This window comes from Artemia sp. Qi Xiang Cuo, chromosome 18, assembly GCF_049724085.1.
Source record: "Artemia sp. Qi Xiang Cuo chromosome 18, ASM4972408v1, whole genome shotgun sequence".
NCBI lineage: Eukaryota > Metazoa > Arthropoda > Branchiopoda > Anostraca > Artemiidae > Artemia > Artemia sp. Qi Xiang Cuo.
This window is the reverse complement of record NC_142811.1, coordinates 58624999-58651259: the sequence shown is the minus strand read 5'-3', so window position 1 is coordinate 58651259 and position 26261 is coordinate 58624999. Positions and strand designations below refer to the sequence as shown.

Here is a 26261-nt window from a genome sequence, read left to right as displayed (position 1 = left end):
TCAACTCGGTGTATAGAGAAATCTATAGAGTTTCAAGCACAAAAACGGACGAAATCTCTAAACGGATTGCAGAATCCGGAAGGATTTTCCCAAAACGTATAAAGCCATATTTGGAATAGGTTTTCGTAATCAGTTGGTTTTCGACCATCACAGTGGTAGTTTTTTTGCACCTGAAGCATGAAGGCAAGATTTGATTTGCTTTTATGTGTTTGGAGGAGGGGAGTGGAAACAGTGGTGTCAATTCATTAGACACACAGGGGGGGCAATTAAAGTATAGAGGGATGGGGCAAACGGTTTATTCTAAAACCTGGGAGGGTGCATTTTTTCTTCAATGAAAATAAAAAGCATTTTTCAACGGAAATACAAAAAAAAAAGTATTTTTGGTACTGGTGCATTATATGGTCGCTTTTACATACTAATGAGAGACGAAAACCACCAGACTGGTTATTTTCAAGAGAACGCTATTGAGAAATTGAATGCAAGGAGTAGTTTTCATTGCGTTTGCGATATTTAAACTATTGTTTTTGGGGTTTAGGGGGGAGGTACCTAGGTTAGGTTACGTATTTAATATATGTTATGCTTTACCCCCCCCCCCCCCCCGCCTAACATACAAATATATAGCCAAAATTTGTTTCTAAACTATTATATATTCATCCTATTAGCATTAACCAAACTTGACTTTTTAGAAGTGACCATATAACGCACCAGTACCGTATTTTTTGGGTACTTGTTTAGTAGCCGATATTCACGCAAGAAGAACCGCATATAACATGTCAAAGATATCATTGAAAAACTGGTTTTCGCTGTCTAGTGAGCTATTGCTCACTCTGTGAAAAATTTTTTTTTTAGTTTTTTGGGGTTAAAGGGGCAAAAAAAAGGTACTTAGGTTAGGTTACGTATTTAATATATGCTATGCTTTACCCCCACTCCCCTAATGTGCAAATATATATTCCAAATTTGTTCATAAACTATTATATTTTCATCCTATTTTGTTTTATTTCGCTAGTATTAACGAAACTTCACTTCTCGTGTGTTTATCCGCTACTAAACAAGCACCGTTTTTTGTAATCTAAAGGGAGGCAAAACATTTCAGAGCAGGTAGGGCAAAAAACCTCTGAGGGGAAAGGAGGCCCCCTCATTGATGTCACCAGAGGAAATATTATTTCTCCAATTCACCAAGAGTATGCGCGGTTTTCTTTTTCTTTTTTATTTATTTTGTCCGACAGGCTCCTTGACTAGTATAATAATAAAGGGGCTTCTTACGTTTCATCAATAGTGTACTGTCCATTCAAAACTCGGAACATGCGTTGATAAAGTCTCGTAAAGAAAGCATCCAAAGCAACTTCTAAATCCGGTTTACCTCGTGAATAATAGGATTCAAGGTCAGCAAATAAATCCGTAAACACTATACTATTTTGTTCGTATAAAACACCATATGTCTTCTTAAACATGTCGTGAAAATCTTTCTTACTTCGATCTAACAGCTCTTTGAAATATTCTGAAAGGAAAAATACACCATTAACGTCAATAAATCACAAGCAAGGACAAAAACGTCACAGCGGGTCAAGTAAGCATAAAAAAAAATCCGGGGGGGGGGAGACCTGCAAAAACAAGCAAATTACTTTAAAATATATAAAAGCAATATAATTACTAATTACGGTACTTGTTAAACATCCCGAACTCATTCAAGAGGTTTGATCGGTAGCCTACTTGTCGGTTATTGGAAACACATTTAATAATTTACGCTTAGGTTAAATCTCAGAAAACCAGTTTCATAGCTGCAAAAACAAGTAACGGATGATACAATGTATTGGACTTGTATAATTTGGGCTATATATTTACACATTAGGGGGTGGGGGTCAAGTTACGTTAGGTTGGATAGGTTTTCATAATTTTGTTTCTAAAATATTATTTTATCATCAATTTTTTTATATTTTATTAGGATTAACGTAACTTAACTTCTTGGGTGTGTTTCCAAAAACCGATAAGTATCCTACAGTTTCATTTGGATGATCTCAGAAAATCGGGTTTTTCCGCTGAATAATTAGCTTAGTCTCAGTGAGATAAACTACAGTGCAGGTATATTTTGATTAAATTTTTCAAACAGTTCGTGATAACGAACTGTAAGTAAGGAGCGACCCGGCTCAATAGTAACCGAAACTCTAATTTTGATACCAATAGATACATCCCAAAAATCAGATTTTTCTGTTGATTTCAAATATATAAGTTTCATCGAGTTTAGTCTTACCCATCAAAAGTTACGCGCCTGCGAAATTTTGCCTTATTTTCAAAAAAAGGGGGAAACACCCCCTAAAAGTCATAGAACCTTAATGAATATCACACCATCAGATTATCAGAGAACCCTAGAGTAGAGGTTCAAGCTCCTACCTACAAAAATGTGGAATCTTGTATATTTTGCCAAAAAACATCACGGATGCGTGTTAATTTATTTTTTAGTTGTTTTTTTCCCCAGGGATGGTCGTATCGACCTAGTGGTCCTAGAATATCACAGGAGGGCTCATTCGAACGGAAATTAAAAGTCCTAGAGCCTTTTTTAAGTGACAAAAAAATGGAGGGCGACTAGGCCCCTTCCCACGCTCATTTTTTCCCAAAGTCACCTGATCAAAATTTTGAGATAGCCATTTTGTTCAGTATGGTCGAAAAATGTAATAACTAGGTCTTTGAGGATCATTAATCCCTCACAGTCCCGGGGAAGGGCTGCAAATTATGAACTTTGCCCAATGTTTACATATAGTATTGTTTATTGGGAAGTATACAGACATTTTCAGGGGGATTTTTCTGGTAGTGGGTGGGGGGGGGGGTCGGGGGTTACGTGGGAGGATCTTTCCATGGAGGAAGTTTTCATGGGGGAAGGGACATTGCTATTAAGGGGGCACCGGATTTCCCAGCATTATTTAAAAAAAACGATCAGAAATTAAATAAAAAAAAAGTTTTTCAACTGAAAGTAAGGATCGACATCAAAACTTAAAACGAACAGAAATTATTACGTATATGATTGGGTTCGTCCCCTAATCAATATCTCGCTCTTTACGCTAAAGTTTTTTGTTTACTACTTTTATAAGAACTGTTTATTCTAATTAACGGTCTTTGAGATTAAGGGGTCATTCTTAAAGAATTGGAACAAAATTTGAACTTTAGCATAAAAAGTGAGGTATTGACTAGGGGCCCGTAATAAAATATACGAATATAGAAGTTCGTTACGTAAGTTAATTCGTAAGTTACATATATTTATCACTAATAAAAACGGTCATAAATAAAATTAAACAAATTTCGAGAAAACCATTTAACCAAAAAAAAGTAAAATTAATATGCAAATTTCCTTTTGATTATTCATGTACGGTGAGCCAAAATCAAAACCTGCATTAATTCAAAAACGTTCAGAAAATTAATAAAGAAAAACAAGTTTTTTTAACTGAAAGTAAGGAGCGACATTAAAACTTAACGAACATAGATTATTCCGTATAGGAAATGGGCTGTCCCTCCTCAATGCCTCGCTCTTTACGCTAAAGTTTGGCTCTTTCTCACAACTCTATTTTTTAAAACAATAAAAAACTTTAGCGTAAAGAGCGAGGCATTGAGGAGGGACAGCCCCTTTCATATACAGAATATTTTCTGTTCGTTTTAAGTTTTGATGTCGCTCCTTACTTTCAGTTTAAAAAAAAATATTTAATAATATATAGAGTTGATATTTTGGTTAGGTTACGTATTTAATATAATGCGTTCTGGGCAGCCTGCTTTCCAAAATTGTCTGTTGTAGTTTCTATAATTATGTAACTAAAGTATTATATTTTAGTATATTTCATTATGATTAGCCTTCACTTCACTTCATTAACTTCACTTTTTGAGTGTGGTCGGGATATTTATCACGTACCCTAATTACTTTAATTAGGCTACTACATAATTACTTTAAGATCATACTAAAACATATTTCTAGAAATGGTTAAGTACAAAAATGAGATATAGGAGGACTGAAGACTAGGGGTATCACACCATGCGAGGCGCACGCCCCCCTTGTAACAGTTGCGCCATGCATGGCACTTGCCACCTGTGGTACATGATGCTTTAAAGTGAGACTTCCCGCTTAGAGCTTCCCTTTCTCCCATTTCCCCTTAACTACGTGCCTGCCGAATATGAATTAAACCAAGTCAATTCCAAAATTTCCCTTTGCATAAGACGTTCACTAGACAAGCAGGTCATTGCTTGCGACAGGTGCGATAGTTAGGGACTTATTAAGGAATTATTCTTTGGGGAGAGGGGGATTAAAATATAGTATGGTGCTTTTTTGACAAAATTTCTGTAGGAGTCAGGGCCGTATTCAGAAATTTGTTCAGGTGGGGGAGGGGGTACCAATAGAATTTTTAGTTTAGGAGGAATTACCAACAGAACGAAGATGAAAGGTTTTACCTCTCGTGGATTTTGCCTCAGTCTCAAATAAGTTTTTTTTTTTACCTGCCTTTTTACGACCAACTTACAAATTGGAAAATATTTCAGAAGGGGGTGGTTCAAATCGTGTATCTGAATGCAGCCCTGGTGGGAGAGTAAATTCTAAGATATCAGCTACTTTTTAAGCCAACAATTTCAACAGAAAGCTACTTCAATGCCTTATTCACAAAAAAAAATGTTTGACTCATAAAAACGTAAATAAAATTCATTTAAACAAATTTTGTATACGTTAAAAGAAATTGCACACCCCCCCCCCCCAACAAAATACTGGATATAGCCTTGAGCTACTTAACATTAGAATGTACAAAGGCTCAGTGATTAGTCAGCTAAAAATAAAACACCAATCAGAAACAAATATACGGACTTGTGTGAGTCGCAGACTTGAGAACCAGTGTGATATGTCTACTTCGCCGCTATTATAAACAAGCCCTAATAGAATGTTGGATAGCGACATAATTAAGAAAGACATCGATAGCCACCTGCTTAAATTAAGAAAGAAGAAGAAGCAAAGATGACGCCGACATAAAAATTATTTACGCGCCATTGAAGTACCTACCCTATTCATCATTTTTTACACGTTTTTAATTAATAAGATGGTAGTTTCAGTAACCGCAAAAAACCCTGCTTTTTGCGAGTAAAGTTATTATAAGACCAAAAACAAACAACAGAATTTGGAACTAACCCGCTATTTTTAAAAATCATTTTAACACTGAATCTCCAAATCCTGCTTAATTTTCTCCCAGACAATGTACAAGACCAAATTCAGACAGCAGAGTCGCACAAGAACTTGTCTAAACCTAGTCCCACATCCCCGTCAAGCCCCCCCCCCCCCAAGTCAACTAACCACTCTGTTTTATTTAATTTTTCTCGATTTTAGTATATAAGCACTTGGTCGAACTTCGTATGCTCGTTTGTAAAACTTGAAAAAAATATGGAATAAAATCTGTCAATAGATCTCAAAACTCTACAGCAAATACTCCTCCAATTTTATCCTCCAATTTTAGCCCCCGTTAACCCTTAAATTATGAAAAATGCCTCTCATTTTGTGATTTATTTCAAAAATAGTTTTTTTGTGTTCGCAGAAAAAATACACAATTACCATTATACACAAAAGTTCGCAAAATACACAATAAAAAATACAAAAATACACAATTAAATAACAAAATTACCTCCCTAGATTTTGATAAAGCCATTTTGCACCCTCTCCACTTGTGAATTGGCATCTTAGAAACCTATGTAAATCCTATTTTTGGATGTGATTTTAATGTCAATACTTCAAAATCTGACCACATTTTAGTTTTTTCCCTCTCTGACAATGTAGAAGATCGAAGCCCGATTACAAGCGTCATATTCATTTTATTCCGCCGTCCTGACATCACCGCTCCACTTTATTCTCTGTGGCTTTCGTCAAGATCAACCACCAGACGGAAGGAAGACCTAACCTGATAGTCAGCAATCGAAAAGAATATCAAATCCTTAGCTTGGATTAATATAGTTCTAAAGTCATTATTCTATTCCATTTTTTAGAAAATTCTCCTGCCGATTTTTTTGTTAGGATTCCTAATTAGTAAACAAGATGGAACAAATCTATATTGCTACAATATTCGGAAATATATGGGCAAAATATCGAGGTGCTTACTAAGGTGAGCCTTGGGGCCTGACCCCTTGGATTTCCTAAAATTTATAAAATGTTGGCGCTTCCTATTGAAAGTATCGTTTTTTGTGTCTGATCAAGTACTTAGTTTGGTTTAGTTTTATCTTATTCCACCGTCTGGAAATGTCCATAATATTTTTTTCTCTTTTTTTTGTGGCAGCTGCCAGAAACAACTGTAAGAGGATAAATCTATAACTTATAATATATTATATTTCATTACAATATAATGAAACAGAAACTTCTAGATTAAAATTGTTTTATTCATACCACCCTATTGGAAATTTTAAAGCCAAAATTTCTTTTCATTAGGATTCGTAAATATTAAAAGAAAAATAAAAAAAAATAAAAATTCGTAAAAATTAAGTGGAGTCAATCAGTAACACCGTCAGGAAATTTAACCAGGTGGAGGGGACAATTTCCACATAAGTAGGCATAGAGCAGAGAAATTGAAGCATCTTAAATATATTAATATGTAATTAATATATTCATTGAAAATGAAAAGAACTTGGTTTCAAACAGATCTGAGGCCGACTAGTGCGGCAGATTCTTTTTGGAGGAGGGGGGAAGAGAAAGACACGATTTTTATTTGAAAATATGAATAAGAATTGCTCAGAGATTTACAAAACTAAGAATTTCGTGGGTTCCAAGCCCTGAGCCCTCCCCCTTGTGTATGGCCCTGATCTGAGCACAAAGGGAGAGAGTTGCAGAAGGATAAGACCCAAATTTTTTTTTTACTGTCTTCCTTTTTCCAAGGGGAGGGGGGAGGGTCTCTACCCCTGGAAGGATTTTCCACCAAGCGGAAAAGGACATTTCGGCGGCATTGGTTTCCAACTCCATTAGTTTGCAGACAGGAACAAACAATACTATGAAGTTCTACTTATGCAAGGTTTGTAGAAGCGAAAACCTGGAGACACTACCTATTTGCAAACAATGGTTTGTAATTGAGACAACAATACTAATGTAAATTCAGCTATCCGCTCACTACATGGACCGATTTAAGTTATCATTAAACACTGAATCATGATCTCCTGTTGACAGAGAATGGTAGACATGGAACAATGCAACAAATGGAACAATGCAATACGTTGTTTAATTTTTATTTTTTGAGGGGTTGTGGACTGTCGAAGATCAGGTACACCAGTTTGCATGGCGGAACTGTGCCAAGTTATGCAGGGACTGTAATGGGTACTGTTCTATTAGCTGGAAAACACGCGAGAAGTGAAGTTTGGTTAATGCTAATGAAATAAAACAAAATAGGATAAAATATAACAGTTTAAAAACAAATTTCGGCTATATATTTGCATATCAGAGGGGGGGGGGGGGGGTGGAGGTAAATCATAGCATATATTAAATACGTAACCTAACCTGGGTACCTTTTTTCCCCTAAACCCCCAAAAACTAAAGTTTAAATATAGTTCCCGCAGTGAGAAACCCCTTGTTTATATAGCGTCAAATGGGAATTCACCGGGTAATGCGTATTTGATGTTTGCTTTACATAACTAATAGAAGAATAGAACAGTACCCTGTAATGTTGTGTCAAGCGTGGCAGAAGTGCAGCACACGTGGTGCTCCAAGACATACATCAAGTGGCGGAAAGGAAGAACCTCTCATTTATTTCTTTCAATGTTTTTTCTTTGTTTTCTTTCAGACATGGAAACAGACAAGAAAAGGATCCGCCGAGTCAAGGCATAGAAGTGTGCATGTATAAAACAATACTCCTATGGGTCCAAGTTGAGAAAACTATTCTAAAGAAACGAACTGTAAATAAAGTGCGACCCATGCCAATAGTAATTGAAAATCCCCAAAAATGAACAAATAAAGTTTCAAATAGGGATAAATCCATTTACTTAGACAGTGAAAAAAAACAGGTACAAAAGTCCAGATATTTCGATCACATATACAGCGACCGTCTTCAGTAGAAATACTACTGAATACTACGGAGTATTTCTACTGAAGACGGTCGCTGTATATGAAATTGAAATATCTGGACTTTTGTGCCTGTTTTTTTTTAACTGTCTAAATAAATGGATTTATCCCCATTTGAAAGTTTATTTGTTCGTCTTAGAACGGCAGTGTGGTCTAAGAAAACAATACCTAAGATAAAGGTGTTATGTCGAAAATACCCAAAAAATGAATTTTGAATAATGTCTAGGAACATTTACATATTTTAGAAAAGGGGGAAATTACACTTAAAAAGAGAGCAATCTTGATGAAAAATACACCCTCAAATTGAGCAAATACAAGAACTCGTAAACACGCTGTTTTAACACTCCTCTTTGGAAAACAACCAATAATTTTGGACGGACGAAATCTTTCGGTGACGGATCCGAGTTTATTTGTTTTTATATTTTCCCTATGTCAACCAGTTAGGGGGTATCCAAGGTTGGGGTTACTGGGTTTGAACCCCATCCAGAACTATTTCTCCGGCTCATATATTGGTTGTAAAAATACATGTTTTTTTAATAAAAACAAAACATTAAGTGTGTTTCTCCTAAATCCTACAAAATATGTCTCGCTCTCACAAACACATATAAAATGCAGGGAAAAAACTTACCCCCCCATAGAAATAATTTTAGTACCTCCCCCTCCGAACAAAAATTCCTTTCGTAAATCCCTTCCGACCAAAAATCCTGGGTACGGTTCTGCGACCAGTAGGCCTAATCGAAAATAATCTCTGAAGAAACGCTAAAGTGACTTTTTTTTTCTCACTGCTTCAAGAATAAATGAATGCTATTACCTGATAAATGTGGCTAATAAAAAATAATAATTTTTTTTTACATTGCTTCGAGAAGGGGCTCATTTATTCTCATTTGCTTTAAATATTAATGTTATCAGTTCAAATGTTTTACAAGACGATAGGTATATACTGTACTATATTCAACTGGGTATATACTATACTCAACTGGGTATATACTATACTCAACTATATATACTATACTCAATAGGTAAGTCAACCATACTCAACTATATATCAACTGTCTCTAAGCTCTAGGGTCATGTTTTCCTCTAAAGGAGGTCTAGAGGGTAAACCATTTTGATCAAAAGATTCCATCAATCGATTGACTCAAGCATGATTGACCGTCTAGGAACCTGTTTGACGCTTGAGTCAAGCGTTGACGGTGATTGACAGAAAGTTTGAATGACTCAATCATCTTGATTGAGTCAAACCCAGTCTGAAAATCAGGGATTGAGGAGGAGACAACCCGTAATATGTAGCATATTTTCTCCACATTTCAAGCTTTAACGCCACTCTTTACTGTCTACTGTTTGATCTAAATTTAACAGTTTTCTTGATTTAACTTTAATTTTAATTAAATAATATCTTATGCCACGCTGCTCTTCTATTATCAGAATTTAAGCGAGAAAAAAAAGCGGATATAATTTAAATTAAACAGTGGAAAAAAACAACAACAAACGTTCAATAATAAAAATCCGAGTATTTCGACTCCACGTCCGGGAGCCTTTATGAACAGGGAAAAGAATTAAAGTTAGCTAAATTAAACACAAAAAGCACAAAAAAAAACATATACAAAAAAAAACAACAAACAAATAAATAAAACATATCTTAATGACTTCCAAAATACTGCAATCACTGCAGTATTTGCAGTATTTTGGAGGTTGTTAAGGTTGGTTTTATTTATTTGTTTCCTGTTGATAAAAGCTCCCGGATGTGTAGTCAATATACTCAGACTTTTATTATTTAAAGTTTGTGTTGTTTTTGCTACTGTTTTATTTAAGTTATACCCGTTTTTCTCTTAAATTCTGTTAATTCCAATTCTAAAAACAAAAACTCATAGGAAATATAGGGCCCTTCCAGAAACCCAATATATATTGCAATTTTTTTCGCAGTTTTCTATATTTCTACATACCTTGTCCTTTTTTACCCCCCCCCCCCCCAAAAAAAAAAAGTTCGCGTGTGCCTATGCGAAGGATTCTCCTTTCACGATAAGAGCGCTGGGATTGACATGTTATGTTTTTCTGGATGTATAGTTCAAAACTTAAAAATTGAAAACACATGAACTTGTAATATGACTCCGAGATAAAACGACGTAGGGGAGAAGGGTGTCGCATTTCAATTGAGGAAACAAATACATCTTCCTAGGGGTGAAGAGAAGATGTAAGGTTTTCTAGACAATGTAGACCATCTAGACCATCTAGACCAATGTAGACCAATCTAGACCATGTAGACAACAATAAAAATCATCACGTCCGTTTTTGTAAGTTTTCTACATGCAATGCTTACAAAACAACGAACATCGAAAAAAAATGTTGCAAACACTTTTTACAGAAATAATTTTGGACCACTGTGTACTGCTTACTCCTTTCTAAACCCTCGTATGCTGTAGAGTCTTGATTTATGCTTAGGAAGTTTCATGTCAAATCACATGAGTTCAGACATAACTGTACACATGAGAATTACCCCCAAGATACTAAAATGACCCCCACCCCTTGCCAGAAAGCATCAAAATCCATTGCAAAAAAACAAATTTTTTTTCTAGTTTTTGCCCCCCCCCCCAACAACTCCTCCCCGCTATTAATCTGATTAGTCTAATACGATCCTCTACAAAAGACCGGCCCTGTACGAACCTATTTTATTTTTTTACATAAAAGGGATGAGCCTCCACGCACATTAAAAAATCCGATGCTTACAAGAGTTGGCAACACGTGTGCTCCCACTCCATTACCTTGTGTACAATCCCAAAAACAATTTCTTCTCGCGCCGTGCCATGCTCTACCATGGCAGGTCATGCACTTTTAGGGCAACTATCATTTTTAAGTAGCTTGCACTAAATAGAAGGACATAAAAGTGACACGTGCCTTGTATTATAGTAAAAACAATAAGTAAATTTAAAAAAAAAGTTTGAGGACTAAACACGTTCTAAGCGAAGACTCAGTTGGGCAGTTTCAGTTGGTAATGAAAAAAATCTTGCAAGTAACAACTTTGACAGGTGGGTCCTACGCATGGGTTCCAACTCATAGACAGGATTACTGAGAAAGACAGGTAAATAAGAAGGGATCTACGGCCGGGGTTGACAAATGTCATGGCTCTTCTGATTTTTTACTCAATTTTTAATAGATCTCACATAGTTTCTCCTTTTTTAGAGAACGGAGACCCACCGTTACAGAAAATAAATCCCTCTATACATCAGGAGTAAACGAGAGGGTGAATGCCTCGGGGCCGGCCCCCCTGAAATCCTAAACTTTCCAGAATTTTTTTGCACTTCTCATTCAAATTATCAGATGATATTTGTCTTTCATTACTGCCCCCTCCCAAAAAAACCTACATTCGTGCCTGCTGTACAGTGTTTCGAGCGCCTTTAATAGCAAAAAAAGATAGCATTTTCAGCAAATCATGCATGTAGAAGAGGGCTTTTGGGCCCGAGTCCACCTTCGCCCCCTAAATCTTAAGATTTTTCTTATTTCCTCATAGTTACCTATACTTTTCATACAACTTTCCAGGTTGTTTAAGTCCTCCCCCAGCCCTCGACGATATAAATGGGTGCAGATGCACCTGACACTGATGTGTTTCTCCCAGTCCCATGACTGACGGAGTGGGGGGTAAAAAAAATTTCCGCTAGATCTGTGTCCCGGTAAAATCTTTTGATTAGAGGGAATTTTGCTTTCCCCTCTCCTGGCACACAGGGTTCGAAAGATTGGAGCAGTTAAGCCTCTGGATTGAAAAAAAAAACAGCCTTTTATTAGAAGTTTCGACTGAAGACAAGTGTGGATTCAGGATTTTTTTTTTTTAGGGGAAGGGAAATAGGTTGATCCGATAAACTTGTGTCAGGAGCAAGTTTAATTAACGCAAACTTGCATTAATTAAGTAAACTACACTGCTTAGACTACGTTAGGGGCCCCCCTCGCCCCCTGGATCCGCCACTGACTGAAGATCTCATTTACGTCAGAGAAAAAGCTTCCTTTTTTTAATTCCAACCGAAAATTACTTCATAGCTGAAAAAAAAAATACCATACCGCATTGCAACATCAATTGCAAAAAGGTACCAATTTTTAAAAGCAGTAAAACAATGGACATCCGTTCCAGACAAAACTTGGACCAATACTCAGAAGTTTAAAAAAATCAGATGAATTAAGGGTATATCCGGCCTATTAAAACCCAGGTAATAATCACTAAAATTTATTTGAATAACAGGATTTAGGCATACCATTTACTCTACCCATGCCTAAATTCCTTGGTTATAAGACCAAAAAGATATGTGTTTTCCGGTAATAAAAAATAATGTTTAACCTTGCAGCTATGCCTCAAATGGATGTTTTGCATACGATCCGAGGGGGGACTAATTGACGTCGTAAGGTATACTCAGGTGTGTGTGTGTCTTCAACCCTGCCTCTGCGCCTCGTTCCTCCTGGCAGGGGCGGATCCAGGATTTTTTAGGGGGGGGGCAAAATAGGTTGATCTGATAAAAAAAAATTAGGGGGGGGGGCGCAAAATAGGTTGATTCGATAAACTTGCGTTAAAAGCAAGTTTAATTAACGCAAACTTTGGTTAATTAAGTAAATTACACTACTTTAGACTACGATAGGGGGTCGCGCCCCCTCGCACCCCCCCGGGATCCGCCACTGCCTCCTGGAGTGCACGGTAGCACTCAGTGATTCCAAGGTCTAAGCATCAGAGTTACCAGATGGGGCACATTCGCGCCATTTGGGCGCTTATTTGAGGCAGTTGTGCATTGAGTTTTTGTTAGCACATTTTAGGGGGGAATCGTCCATTCGGCACATTTTCACAAGAAAAATGGCACTTTTGGTGCATTTTCATTTTTATGGCGGCGCGATTTCAAGCCAGACATCTGACAACACTGCTAAACATACTTGGAAATGTAACTATAAAATTTATCATACCAGTATATATCCATCAGGCAAATAGGTAACAGAAGGGAGGGAACTTCAGTCTAGACCTATTCACTCGATATACCCAGAGCTTCATGACCCCTCACCCCACGCGTTCCTGTATTTAAATAGCTTCTTTGGGTTTTCAGGGGCCATCACTCCCACAGAAGTAAATTTGCGCGTGGTTATCTAAGATTGACGGTGTGACCACCCAGGGGAACAGCGAGGTAAACATGTTCCCCTTCTTAGAAGATATATCACGATTTCTCCTATATTTTCTTATATCAAACAAACTATTTGTGCATTTCTTTGAACTTGAGTCTATCGCTAAAAATGACCCTAGTAGATGCATAGACAGGTGGTTCGACGTTAGGAGCCCCCCACCTTTGAAGAAAAATTGAAAATAAAGAAAACAAGCATTTTTGGTCATATTGTCGCTGAAATGGACCCCTTTATAGATGAACCTCCCCCCTCCTCAATGGCTTCACCAACCATACAAACTCATGAACATCATAGTGATGGATGATCCGTACCCAATAATCCATGTAGGTACTAATTAAAGAATACGGCCAGGGAGAGCAAGGGGGCGGCTAATACCCCACTGGATAAACCAAAAATATTTGTAAAGTTGAAAACTTTGCAGTATATCAAAAGAACCTTTCAACAACGACGTAGGCCCCTACAATAAATTTTCCAGATGCCCCCACTTTCAAAAACTGTGTTCCTAAAATGTAAATAACTTCCCTAGAAAACTGTTCTCTTATACTATTGATCTAAAGAAAACATTCCACTGAACAAGTGATATGTATTCTTTCTTATTCCTTTTTCTTCAGTCACCACTTATAGGGGGAGGGGGCTGAATTTACTAAAAACTATCATCATGTTATGACTTACGCTAAATGTACGCTCAAGAAAATGACAGATTTCAGATTAAGGACTACAACATCCACAAAACCAAACTGTTCGTGGCACCGAACTGTAAGTAAGGAGCGATTCGACCCAATAGCATCCGAAACTCTAAAAAACTGAATTTTAATAGAAATATATAAATCTAAGAGTTGAGTTTTATGCTGATTCAAAATATATAATATTCATTAAGTTTAATTTTACCCATCAAAAGCTATGACCCTGAGAAAATTTGCCTGATTTTCGAAAAAGGAGGGAAACACCCCCAAAAATTCGAGACTTCTTAATAAGTTCATACGTTTATAAGAGGGATGGTATTTCGGGTTAAGGCCAAATATAGGTGGTTTTATCGAATACGTGGAATAATATTTAAAATCTCAACTTCTCGAAGGGGTGGCAAGTTCGAAGACCCCCACCCCCTTTTTCTCTGCGTTTTATCTGATTAGAATCAATTTTCAGGTGAAAAACTAATTTAAAATCAAAGAAATTAAGCCCAACCAACTACAGCAACAGAATTAATGTAGATTGTTCAAATATGTTGCTGGTATTTGTGAAATGATACCAAGTGGACCAGAATTGACAAGGCTGCATTTTTTCATTGAAAAAAAAAAACAGCTGGAACATAACGCATGTGGTGAAAACTTCACATATCAAAACTCCACAATATTCCACATATCAATTGGGTGCATTGTACGTATCCGTTCAACCGTAAACGGCAAAAATTTGTAACGTTGGACCGAACGAAAATAAAAAAGAAACAAGCGTCTTATGGGATAGTGTTATGTTATATCATTGATAACATTCTCGGAAATAAAATCCTCGGGGGTTTTAGGGGAGGGGCACTTGCCCCGGGCGAAGAAATTTTAGGGCGCCAAATATTAAATAAATAACCTAACGGGTATAATGATTTTGCAGTTTTGAAATTTTATTTGTATTAAAATAGAGGGTACTGTTAATAAAAGAAAAAACTTTATCAAATATCATTTAATTGACAAATCAAAAGAAGTTAATACTAATGAAATAATTAAAAAATATAAATAATGAAATAAAGTTAATTAAAAAATAAATAACTGTTTAATTAATAAATTGAAAATAATTTTGTCTATAAATGACAATTTTGTTAAAATTTGACCAAAAAACGTTATGGGAGACGGGGGGGGGGCTAACCAAGATTCTTCCCCATGCACAAGAGAGGCCAGAACTGCCAGTGATAAAACCCAATTCTTTTAAAAATTTATATTTTATCAATAGTCTTCAGTAAGCTGCATGAATTTAGAAAGTGACATATTTTTAAAGACTCTTCAAAGAATGGAAAATATAAGAAAAAGAGTGTTTTGTAACGTATATATCAAGCCAATGACGCTATTCCTTGCTTTTATTAAATTGAAAAAAAAAACAACTGAAAGTAAGGAGCAATATTAAAACTTAAATGAGTCGAAATTATTCAGTATATATGAGGGGAGCTACCCCTTCCCCAATTTTAGCTCTTAATGCTAAAGTCTTAAATGTCTTTAAAAATTCTTTCATTCAGATTCAACGGGCCCTTGTGTTTGAATAATCTATCTTAAAGAATTACGATATGAATTCAAATTTTAGCGTAAAGAGCAAGGGTTGAGGAAGGGTAGCTCCCATTATATTCGGGATAATTCCTCTTTTTAAAGTTTTAATGTTGCTCCTTACATTTAGTTGAAAAAACTTATACATTTCTGACCGTTTTCAATTTATGCCAGGGTATGCGTGTAAAATTTCCCCTCGAAAATCCTTCATGGAGACTTTCCTCCCCGCGGAAAATTCTCCCCGTGGAAAATCCTTACTTGCAGTTTGTTAATAAGAACTATTTGTTGTTTTTTTTTAATCTAAAACAAGCCCCGCCTTTTAAAAACTGAGTTAACTAATGTTTCGGGTAACACGGAAGTATAGGACAGTTATTTCTCTTTTTCTCTTGTTTTCTGAACCCAGGGTTGGTAAAACCCGATTCGGTTCCCACTTTCAGAAATCAACTGACAGCTTACAGGCCAATGAGCCTTTGGGGGAATAGTAAAATGTAATATTGTATGTGTATTTCATGATAAATAAATCTTATCTTAAGCTGGTGCGTGTCAAGCGTGGCGGAATCTGTTAGGCAAACGTGACGTTCTGAGATGTAGACCACGTGGTGGAAAGTTTTCTCGCCTCGGTAAAAGCTAAAGCACAAATTAATGTTCATAGATAATAACTTGTGCCAATTTTTTCTTAAAGCGCTATTTCTTTTGGATCTTTGGCAGGTTTGATCGAAATAATTTGATATTTTGCAAAATGCACCCTTTGCCAGTTATATACGCGCAAGCGCAACCAGGTGTGCAGACGTTAACTTTGGGGATGGAGGAGAGGCTTTGAACAAATTTAACATTAAAAAATAGGCAACTTAAGGGATAAACATAATAAATTGCAGGAAAAATAACAAAGATATTGACGTTACGGAGGGATTCGCAAGACCCCCCCCCCACCGCTGTCATGTCTCTGCATTTACATACGATTTGCATAGCAGACCTACTTCGCTGTGCTAAGGGGATCTCGGAGAAAATCCCTAATATGTGAGGGGAATCCCTAATATGTGAGGGGATTTTTCCTCTTTCGATGAAGTTTACACTCCCGCAAAGTTTTTCCGATAGTCCCCTTCCTGTGCACAGTTAACTTTAAAAATACCAAAGTTGAAAAGCCAATATTTAAAAATTGATTCAATCGAGAACACACACAGGGCAAGGAACGGCTGGGCGTTTCGCTTTACAAATATGAGAAATGTCCATATTCGAAGTAATAAATATGTATTATGGGCTGCGTCTCAAGACTTGACACAACGATATCAATTCAAACGTCAAGCCGAAAAAATATATGTTCACACAAGGGTTTTGAATGGCATTCTTCACTAGTCAAATAAAGCACGGTCATGTTTAGGCATAATTCTCACTCACATCAACAACCAGATCTCTTAGGCTCATTTTAAAATAACGCCAAACTCTAATTTTTTTAGATTACCTGTCAAGATTCTTGTCACTATAACAAGGGTTTTATACGAGATCAAGAGTTGTAAACTCTTTCATAAAAGTATATCATTTTCTGTAACCATGCACAAAGACACTCCACACTCCAGTTCTGCCAGTGCACTTTTGTGCCTTCAACACAGAATAAATGAAAAGACATTACCTTGTTTAGAAATCCTCAAAAGTCATTGTAAAGATGAATTTTGATAGCAGACGATAAATTCCCCTCCCCTAACCATTGACAGCCGGTTGTCACCAATCCCTTCAACTAACAAGGTTCCGTTTGTTTCTTCAGTAACGTCCTTTTGCAAAAATGTAGAAGGGGGGCAAGGTTTTTTTTCAAATTAACATACCTTTTAATGACGACATTTTTCCTTAATGACGACATCTTTTCTTAATGACGACAACTTTTTTTAATGAAAAAGGGGACGGGTTCAAAATCTACGGGACGGTGCATTTTCGATTAAAGGGTCAAAAAAGGTATTTTTCTATTTCTAGACAGAGCAATCCCCCCCCCCCCCCACCCACGATTGACATTAGAAAGCAGCTTTGCTTTTATATTGCTACTACAGGAGTAATTGTAGTCATTGTAAGGGTAAATTTTGATAGAAGACGCTAAATTTACCCCCTCCCCAACCAGCCAGTCGTCACCCCTTTAAAAATCTTTAGCTACTCCCGCGCTTGAATGTAATCCTTCAACTAACAAGGTTCTGCTTGTTTCTCCAGTGACCCCCCTTTGTAAAAATGTAGATTAGGGGTAAGGTTTTTTTTAAAGAAGACCTCTGAAGGATCTTTTCTTAATGAAAGAGGGTATTTTTTAAAATCTAAAGGGCGGTACATTTTTGATTTTTCGATAAAAGGGCCAAAAACTTAAAAACAAAAACTTTTCTAAATTTAGATAGAGCAAATGCCCTCCCCCCCCCCCCGCCTCACGATTGATGTTTGAACTTCTTTGTTGCTACTACATGAGCATATAATATATCTTAAACTAGTAGCAAACCATGTGTCGGATGAGACTAAAAAGAACAAGACGCACAAATGTTGAATTTCAAAAAATCGATGCTTCTATGGCAAATTGATTTTATTTTTAGAATTAGCGTAAAAACTGAGTGACTATACCAAATCCTTAAAATGGGGTTGGTTTGAACTGGAAGAAATTTTCGATAGCCTGACTTAAATGCTTGAAAGTTTTTCAAACCCAAGTTTCGTAAGGAACAGAAAGCGAGTTAGTCTGTGAGGTGAATAAGGTGGGTGCAGTTAAAAAAAAGTAATTCAAGCTCAAGGATAAGTCACCCTTGGTAAATGTGGTCGCCCATTGTCGTGAAAAGAATGATGTTGTTGCCATTGATGAGTGTAGGACTCTTTTCACGTGGCTTTTCTTCCACTATTTCTAGGTGCTGGACATACATGGCAGTAGACACGTCCGCAAAATTTTTTCCCGTGGGGGTGTAATAAAAAAGTTATGGGGTGGGTAATAATAAAAAAAGTTTTATTTGAATTTTAATAAGAGATGCCCAAAAATACATGAAAACATCGGATACCGAAAGGAAGGTAGACCTAGCCCCTCTCCCTCCCCCCGCAAACATCTCTGTCTAGCAGAAGACTAACTGAATCCTCATCTACACAGTGTAAATAAAACTCGTTTGATTCGGTGACTTATATAAGGTAAATATGAACAATAGTTCCAAACGTAGCGGTATCGGAACTTACCTATGGTTCGACGTAATATATCTAACAAAATTCCAGATATTTTGGGATTTCAGATATTCAAAGTAGCATGAAATTTCGCAGCAATCAAAGCTCAAGATTGACGCATCTCAGGCTCTTTTCCGCGTCTCATAGTTAACTAACTCGCGTTAGCAAACAATTTTCTTTTAGTGCGTGGAAACAAAAGTGTTAGCTTCTCTTGCACCCTTTCCAGCTTCTATACTCATCTATCCACTGGACGGAACTGACAGCAGGCACGTGCGCATGATTTTTTTTAGAAAGGCCGGGTCGGGGGGAGGATAAGAGGAATACGGGTGGGGGCAATAATTAATAAACAACAAAAATTATTTGATGGTTTGAAAGGGAGGTGCCCATTTTCCAACAATTTTGTTCAACAACGATTCGATTGGTTGGGTTAGAGGAGCTCACTAACGACATTAGCTGACGTTTTTTGTTAACTCATAGAAACGCAATTGTTAGTAAAACCAGAGAAAACAAGAAAGATATTTTCCTATAGGCTACTTCCGCCATGCGTTTTAATTCTATCGGTTTACTTTTGCGCCGAAGGATCACATTAGTCCTTAAGCGTATGAGAAAGGACAAGCTGAATAACCATGACTTTTATTAATCGTGTTTTAGTTACCGGTTCCTTAGTTTCAACAGTTTTACTAAATTTATTTAAAACTACAAAAAAAACATTATCCCCCAACAGAGAGCAGAGCTCCTAAAGTTTGGTAAACAGTAGAACATATAAATAAAACAATACGTCTCACGCCGATCATAATTATAACGGAAATTAACTTGGTTATCAAAAGAAAAACAAAAAAAAAACAAATTCTGGGCATAAGGGGTGTAGGAAGCAACCTCAACAAGGGTACACTAAAATAAAAACAGAAAAAGAAAATATAATATGTTACTTGTATGATGAACTCCCTACCGCTATTGCTGTTCATTCATTAAGGCATTATAGAACCGTTTTTTGTCGTTCGTATCTTTCAGCTTAGTGTGAGACAAGCCAAAGAGAAGTGACAGAATAGATCAAAAATATACAATCTGGGCTACATATTTACACATTAGGGGGGGGGGGCACAGTATTTCGACAGTGTGAAGTTAGAAAACAACTATTATATACAGAATAACTGTACCTAACACATTAGGCATGCAGACCCACCATTCTTTACCCCTCCCCTCTAATGTACAAATACATAGCCAAAATTTGTTTCTAAAGTATTACATTTTTATCTTACTTTGGTATATTCCATTGGGATTGAGCGTCAGAGAAACATATTAGAAGAATAGTAGGGAGGGGTATATCATACAAGTACATATTTTATAAATATTTTATAAATTATATTTTAATAAATTTTTTTATTTTTAAGCCAATAAAAGAACAAGAAAATTTTGATTCCTGACATTCTTTATATGCAGGCTCTTTGTTTTTCATTGATAAAACTGTTAGGTAACTATTTTTGTATAGCCTAGCTTTTAAACTATTTACTAACGGTGTGAGACAGCTTTTGTCTGCGGTTATTCTAAAGTAGTATGATACACAACATTAATTTTGAACGAAGTGAAAAGAAAAGAAAACATTTCATATTTTTAGATTGTTAGTGTTGGTTATAGGAAGTTCGTTTGCAAAAGGAAGATTTTCATAGACATCCACGGTAGGAACAAATCAGACGGTCCAATGTTCTGACATTTCTGTGAATGAAAAAGAGGACAACTCCCTTGGGAAAAACAAGATATTTTTAAATATCTTGTGAAGCAAATAAGAGAGAAGAAAATCAACCGAACTGATCAATACAGCTTCCTTTGTTTTGAGGGGTGAAGTATAAATCTTTGTTTGGTGGGGAGTGTATATCTTTAATTCGAGAAAAATAAGTCACATAACCCTCTTTCAATTGCCACTGACAGTTTGAGATGCACACACGATAAACTGCGCTAAAATCCAATGTGAAGCACTATTTTTGGCATGAAGGATGAAGTATCCAGGTTCTTCGAAAAGCGAAAATACATTATAGGTTTGAGCTTTTATGGGTATGGGTGATTGCCCATACTCATACCATATATTATGGGCATGGGTAATGGTTATAGGTGTTTACACCCCCCCCCCGGCGATTACCACCCCGGAAAATACCCCCCATGAAAATACCCGGCGGAAAATACACCCCCGCGGAAAATACCCCCCGTGGAAAATAAGGCTTTCCAAACTTGAGAATTTTGTTTGAGTTTTTTTTCCGTAGGGGGGAGGAATTTTGGTACTTGTGTATTATGCGCCACTCACTCAAATTTACGCTGTGTAACATTCGAGAACACACCGTTTTTTCGTTAGTTTATGCGTTACTACAGAAACAATTTTGGGACATAGATTTGTATATTAGGGGGGGGGGGTAAAGTATAGCGGGTCTTCATGCAAAATGTTTTTGGTACAAGTATTCTGCATATTAGATAGATAGATAGAGAAGTGCGTTTTAAAGCCAAATATACGGCCATGAACATAGTAAAATAACGCAAATGAAAAGCACAAATAACATACTTTGATCAGTGATCATCATAAAACACTTAAATGAAACAATACATTAACCTAATAATAGTAGGCTACTTAATACTTGGAAAAAGTCATTGCAAGGAAAAACGCTTAACACTTAGAAAAAATACTTAAATGAAACATTACATTTACTCTATACTGGGATTTTTTTTTTTTTATTTAACAAAATTTCCAGATACCTCGCTATTTTTCTGTAATTTTTTAGTGACCATATCTAGAACGAATTGTTTTCTGCCGACTTCAAACTGTCCAAATACTTTACCCCCCCCCTCATGTGAACATATATACCCCAAATTATATATTTCCCCTATATTCTGTCACTTCTCTTTGTGCGTTGTCTCGCGCTAAGCTGAAAAAAACTAACGAAGAAACAGGTTTGTTCTCGAGTTTTACACAGCGTCAACTTGAGTGAGTAGTTCATAATACCTAAGTACAAAAATTCCTTCCCGCTATGAAAATAAAACTCAAACAAAACTCTTAAATTTGAAAAGCCTTATTTTCCACGGGGGGGGGGTATTTTCCGTGGAGGAGGGGGGGGTATTTTCCACGAAGGGAGGGGGGATAAATGCCGACCACCATGGGTAATTGTGTTGCACTGTGTAGAGGAGTTGACTTGTGTGTATAGGTATAAAAGCTGTGATAGAGCCTTCAGAGTTGCTCCTAACTCCATAGTAAAGTATAGAGTGGATGATTTTAATGTTCTTAATAACATTTTTGTTTAGTTAGCCAATAGTGCCTTCAGACATAGCTTGAGTTATTCTAGAATCTGATTGGAATACAAGGGATATGGTTCATTACTCACTCAATGAAGGAGGAACACAATCAAAAAGTGCACTGATGCGGATAAGACTTTAACAGCTGTATCTGCCAAAAGAAACACGACAGTCGACATGGACTTTTTTGTTGACGACACAATTTCTTTTATTGAATAAAAAATACGGCAATAATGAAAGGGCCATGAACTGAATACCGTGCAGTGTCTTACAACTTCACAACTTCAACTTCACATTGTTTTACAACACAATTTTACAACTTCACCTTCCTCATGGGCTTTTGATCCTGTGCAGTGTTACCGGATGAATAGTACTTGATATTACACTCTGAAGAACGAAAATAAGCCATTTTTACGAGTGAGAACACGCCGAGGGTGAAACTATTCCAAGAAAAGCACAAAAAAAGTGCTGATTTGGGAACTTTGAAGCTTAACCTATAAAAGGCATCCAGATGGTAAATATCCACCCGATCAAACTAACCATGCTAAACTGACCATGCTAAACTGACATCTGGCTAAACTAACCATGTATCGAGTTTTACTGGTCTCCGATATATACAAGACAAATTAGAGATAACTTCCTGGTCATGGCCGAGACTTTAAAGTAAAAATAGAAATAGGCCTGCCTGTGCTTGGGTGTGGGTACAAAGAAGGAGTTTCCCTTCTGTTGGGCTTGGTCCGAATTACGCTGGACCAAGAAATTTACTTTTCGTGTTTTCGACCCCCCCCCGCTGAAAAGTCCTTTAATATCCGTCTTCCCAGGTCCCAGATCCGTATAATATCTTTGAAGGTAGAGATTTTTGAAAAAGAGATGATTGAAATGTTTTTGAGGTAGGCTACACCAGCACATTGCAGTACAATATGGAATTATCAGTAAAAGACATGTAAAATGTTTCTTTTTTCTGGATCCAGGAGGGAGGTCAGGGGCCTACTCCTAAGTAATATTCAGCAATGGTATTGAGGGCACAGTAACGCTTCCAAGAGGCACCGGTCTAGGCAAGTGACATATATAGAAACTTATTTCCGGAGGCCTAATATTTCGAAGGGAAAGTAAAAAAAAAGTCGAAAAATCGAGTCGAAAAAAAGGCAAGTGTTCTATGGAAAGCACAATCAAAATACAAAATAGCGAAAAATATGGACATTTCAGCAACAAATTTCGATATTCCTGTCACCGCCTCCTGTCTATCTCCCTGACCTAGACCCTCAAAAAATATGCACTTTTTATAATAATAGTAATACATACTATTATCAAAAGACACTATTGTTCCACACAACTCATTCCAGAAACTAATCTAGACCTCCCGTATAATAAAAAAATGAAATAAATGAAAACAAAATAAAGTTATCTACTTTTCGAATGAAATCTAGACTCCTAAAATTATTTGGCAGTATAATAGATTTTTCAAAATCTTAAGGGTTGCAAGTTTGTCGTTTTTTCTATATTTGAAATAAAAACCTAAAAAAGGCATTTTGGACGAAAATACCAAAATAATTTTTTTGTAAAACTTCGACAGGGGGTGGGGCGACAAATCTAGGGTCCCCTGTCCCCCAATCTAGGGATGGGTACCCTTTGGCACCTTGACTACTTGTAAAAATAACATTACTCGGAATTTTTTGTTAAAGACACTTTTTACCATGGAACCATAACAAAAAATTACTCTTCTTTTTTCTTTGGACGCACCAGGAATTTGTACAAAAAAAAATAAAACTGTTTACCATCAAACTGTTTAGCTTTATGAATAAATGTTGCAGCTGCAGGTTGGGCCGACTCTTTTAAAAGTTGATCAAAATCTTGTCTAGTTCTCGCACTTAACTGCATCTCCATTGCTTCTGTGCAGCAAGTCATTTCCTGCGTGCAGACACGTAGATTACTGCCTAAAAAGATTCAGTAAATACTAGAATAGAATATTTCAATATGAGTATTTGGTGTAGTAAGTCATTTCATGTGTGCAGACACGTAGATTACTGCCTAAAAAGATTCAGTAAATACTAGAATAGAATATTTCAATATGAGTATTTGGTGCAGTAAGTCATTTCATGCGTGCAGACACGTAGATTACTGCCTAAAAAGATTCAGTAAATACTAGAATAGATTATTTCAATATGAGTATTTGGTGCAGTAAGTCATTTCATGCGTGCAGACACGTAGATTACTGCCTAAAAAGATTCAGTAAATACTAGAATAGAATATTTCAATATGAGTATTTGGTGCAGTAAGTCATTTCATGCGTGCAGACACGTAGATTACTGCCTAAATAGATTCAGTAAATACTAGAATAGAGTATTTCAATATGAGTATTTGGTGTAGTAAGTCATTTCATGCGTGCAGACACGTAGATTACTGCCTAAAAAGATTCAGTAAATACTAGAATAGAATATTTCAATATGAGTATTTGGTGCAGTAAGTCATTTCATGCGTGCAGACACGTAGATTACTGCCTAAAAAGATTCAGTAAATACTAGAATAGAATATTTCAATATGAGTATTTGGTGTAGTAAGTCATTTCATGTGTGCACTTTTACATTGCTAGGTAGAAGGATCAAATACATGCTGAAAGAATTAGTTCAAGGTTAATTCCTCAGTTCAGCAATTCTATTCTGAAGAAAATAGCTGTTTCGCTAGTGAAAACATCCATTGCAAGTTGCAACAAGCTAAAAAAGAGGATGTGGCCTATTATCAGTAGCAATAATTATAATAACAATAATACTGTGTTTGTGTTTCGAAGCTTTAAGATTTATATTTGCTAGATTTTGAGACAAGTCTACAGCTTTAGCTTGTACTGAACAGACAAGATAATTAAAATAAGATTTATTTTCGAAAAATGACAATCCCAGATAAGATCACACTGCAGAGTTAATAAATAAGAAAAAAAATGTGAAAAGATCAACATTCACAAAGATTAAAACCGTTCAAAAAGGAAAGAAACCATAAAATGTATAATGAATAAATCAAAAATAAAGACAATTTTGCATATATGTAAAATAAAAACCTCTTTTTTTAATGCCGTAAAAAACTTAAATTTAAGCCAACTGATGGGGATTCTGTCCCACTAATGGAGATTTACGTAAAAAAGGGAAGAGGAGTTACTCAGTTACTGCCGGGTCATGCACCCTTCCAAGGGGAGGGGGGCATTTGACATTTGATGCTGATTGTTTTTTTATAGACTATCAAAAAGTATCGAAGAGTTGAAAAAAATTCATAAAATGAAATTTCAGATATTTTTAACCCCTCTTGCAAGAAAAATACCCTGGCACACCCTTTATAGTAACAACTATGATTTTCCCTCAATGTTATGAAAAACCCAATTCTCCAATATTAAATATGAAAAACATTCCAGTCAAATTACCACCATCAAGACAGCTATATTTTAATTATTGGTAGTGCAACAGATTGATAGATCGGATTTAATAACAAAATTAAAAGGTTCAATGTTCAATGTGTATCTAATTTATCATCAGGTTGACATAAACATTCCATGGTTGTATAAAATTCCTTGCCAACAACCAATCAATCTTTTCAGTATAATATAAGTTTTAGGCCTATCCCTTTTTACGTGAAATAAGTGGAATTACAAGGGGTATTTTTTGGTAGGAAGGTTACAGAAAACTTTACAAAACGCAACAAAATGCATTTGCATGTAATTGTGTTACTTTTTTAAGAGTCAGGCAAAATTTCGAGGAGGGATAAACCGGATAACCCTCTGGGTACGGCCCTGTCCACGATTAAAGCATGTCGCTAGAAACAAGACAGGGAAACACCAACGTACAGGCAGTTAAGCACGAGGGGCATTCGGGCGAACACTTAACCTAAATGTCCATATTTTGTTATTTCACCTATTTTTATGGACCCCCTCCCACTGCTAGAACTTAATAATGCATACATGATATATCATAAATAAGGACTACACTGGATACACGTAGCTATTTCAGTCTTAAAAGGGCCATATTTCACAAAAAGGAGCGTAGCTCCAGCATTTTTAATGGGAGGGGGCAAGAAGGGTGCACATCCGGAGAGTCAAGGGGAATGGGCTATAACAACTTTTGCTCCAAATTATTGGGGAGCAATTACTACCCTTACCCCCCCCCCCCCCGAAATGACGCCACTGTTCCCGAATAGGAAAATATTCTATGCCAGATTTTGACAAAGACTTCTTTTGTGTAATTAAATACAAAAAACAAGTTTTTTTTAACTGAAAATAAGGAGCGACATTAAAACTTAAAACGAAAAGAAATTATTCCGTATATGAAAGGGGCTGTCCCCTCCTCAAAGCCTTGCTCTTTACGCTAAAGTTTTTTTTATCGCTTTAATAAATAAAGTTGTGAGACAGAGTCAAACTTTAGCGT

The 26261-nt window shown here is 36.4% G+C and overlaps 1 protein-coding gene across 1 annotated transcript in view; it reads right to left on the bottom strand.

Moving 5' to 3' along the window:
- The window catches only part of dlp (glypican dally-like), a 149766-nt gene that overhangs the window by 82465 nt on the left and 41040 nt on the right, over positions 1-26261 (bottom strand). Inside the window, exons 3-4 of the mRNA XM_089104544.1 lie at positions 23634-23792; positions 1264-1498 (exon numbers count right to left, since the gene is read on the bottom strand). Of these exons, the coding sequence (XP_088960670.1) occupies positions 1264-1498; positions 23634-23792 (394 nt within the window). The remainder of the gene's footprint in view (positions 1-1263; positions 1499-23633; positions 23793-26261) is intronic.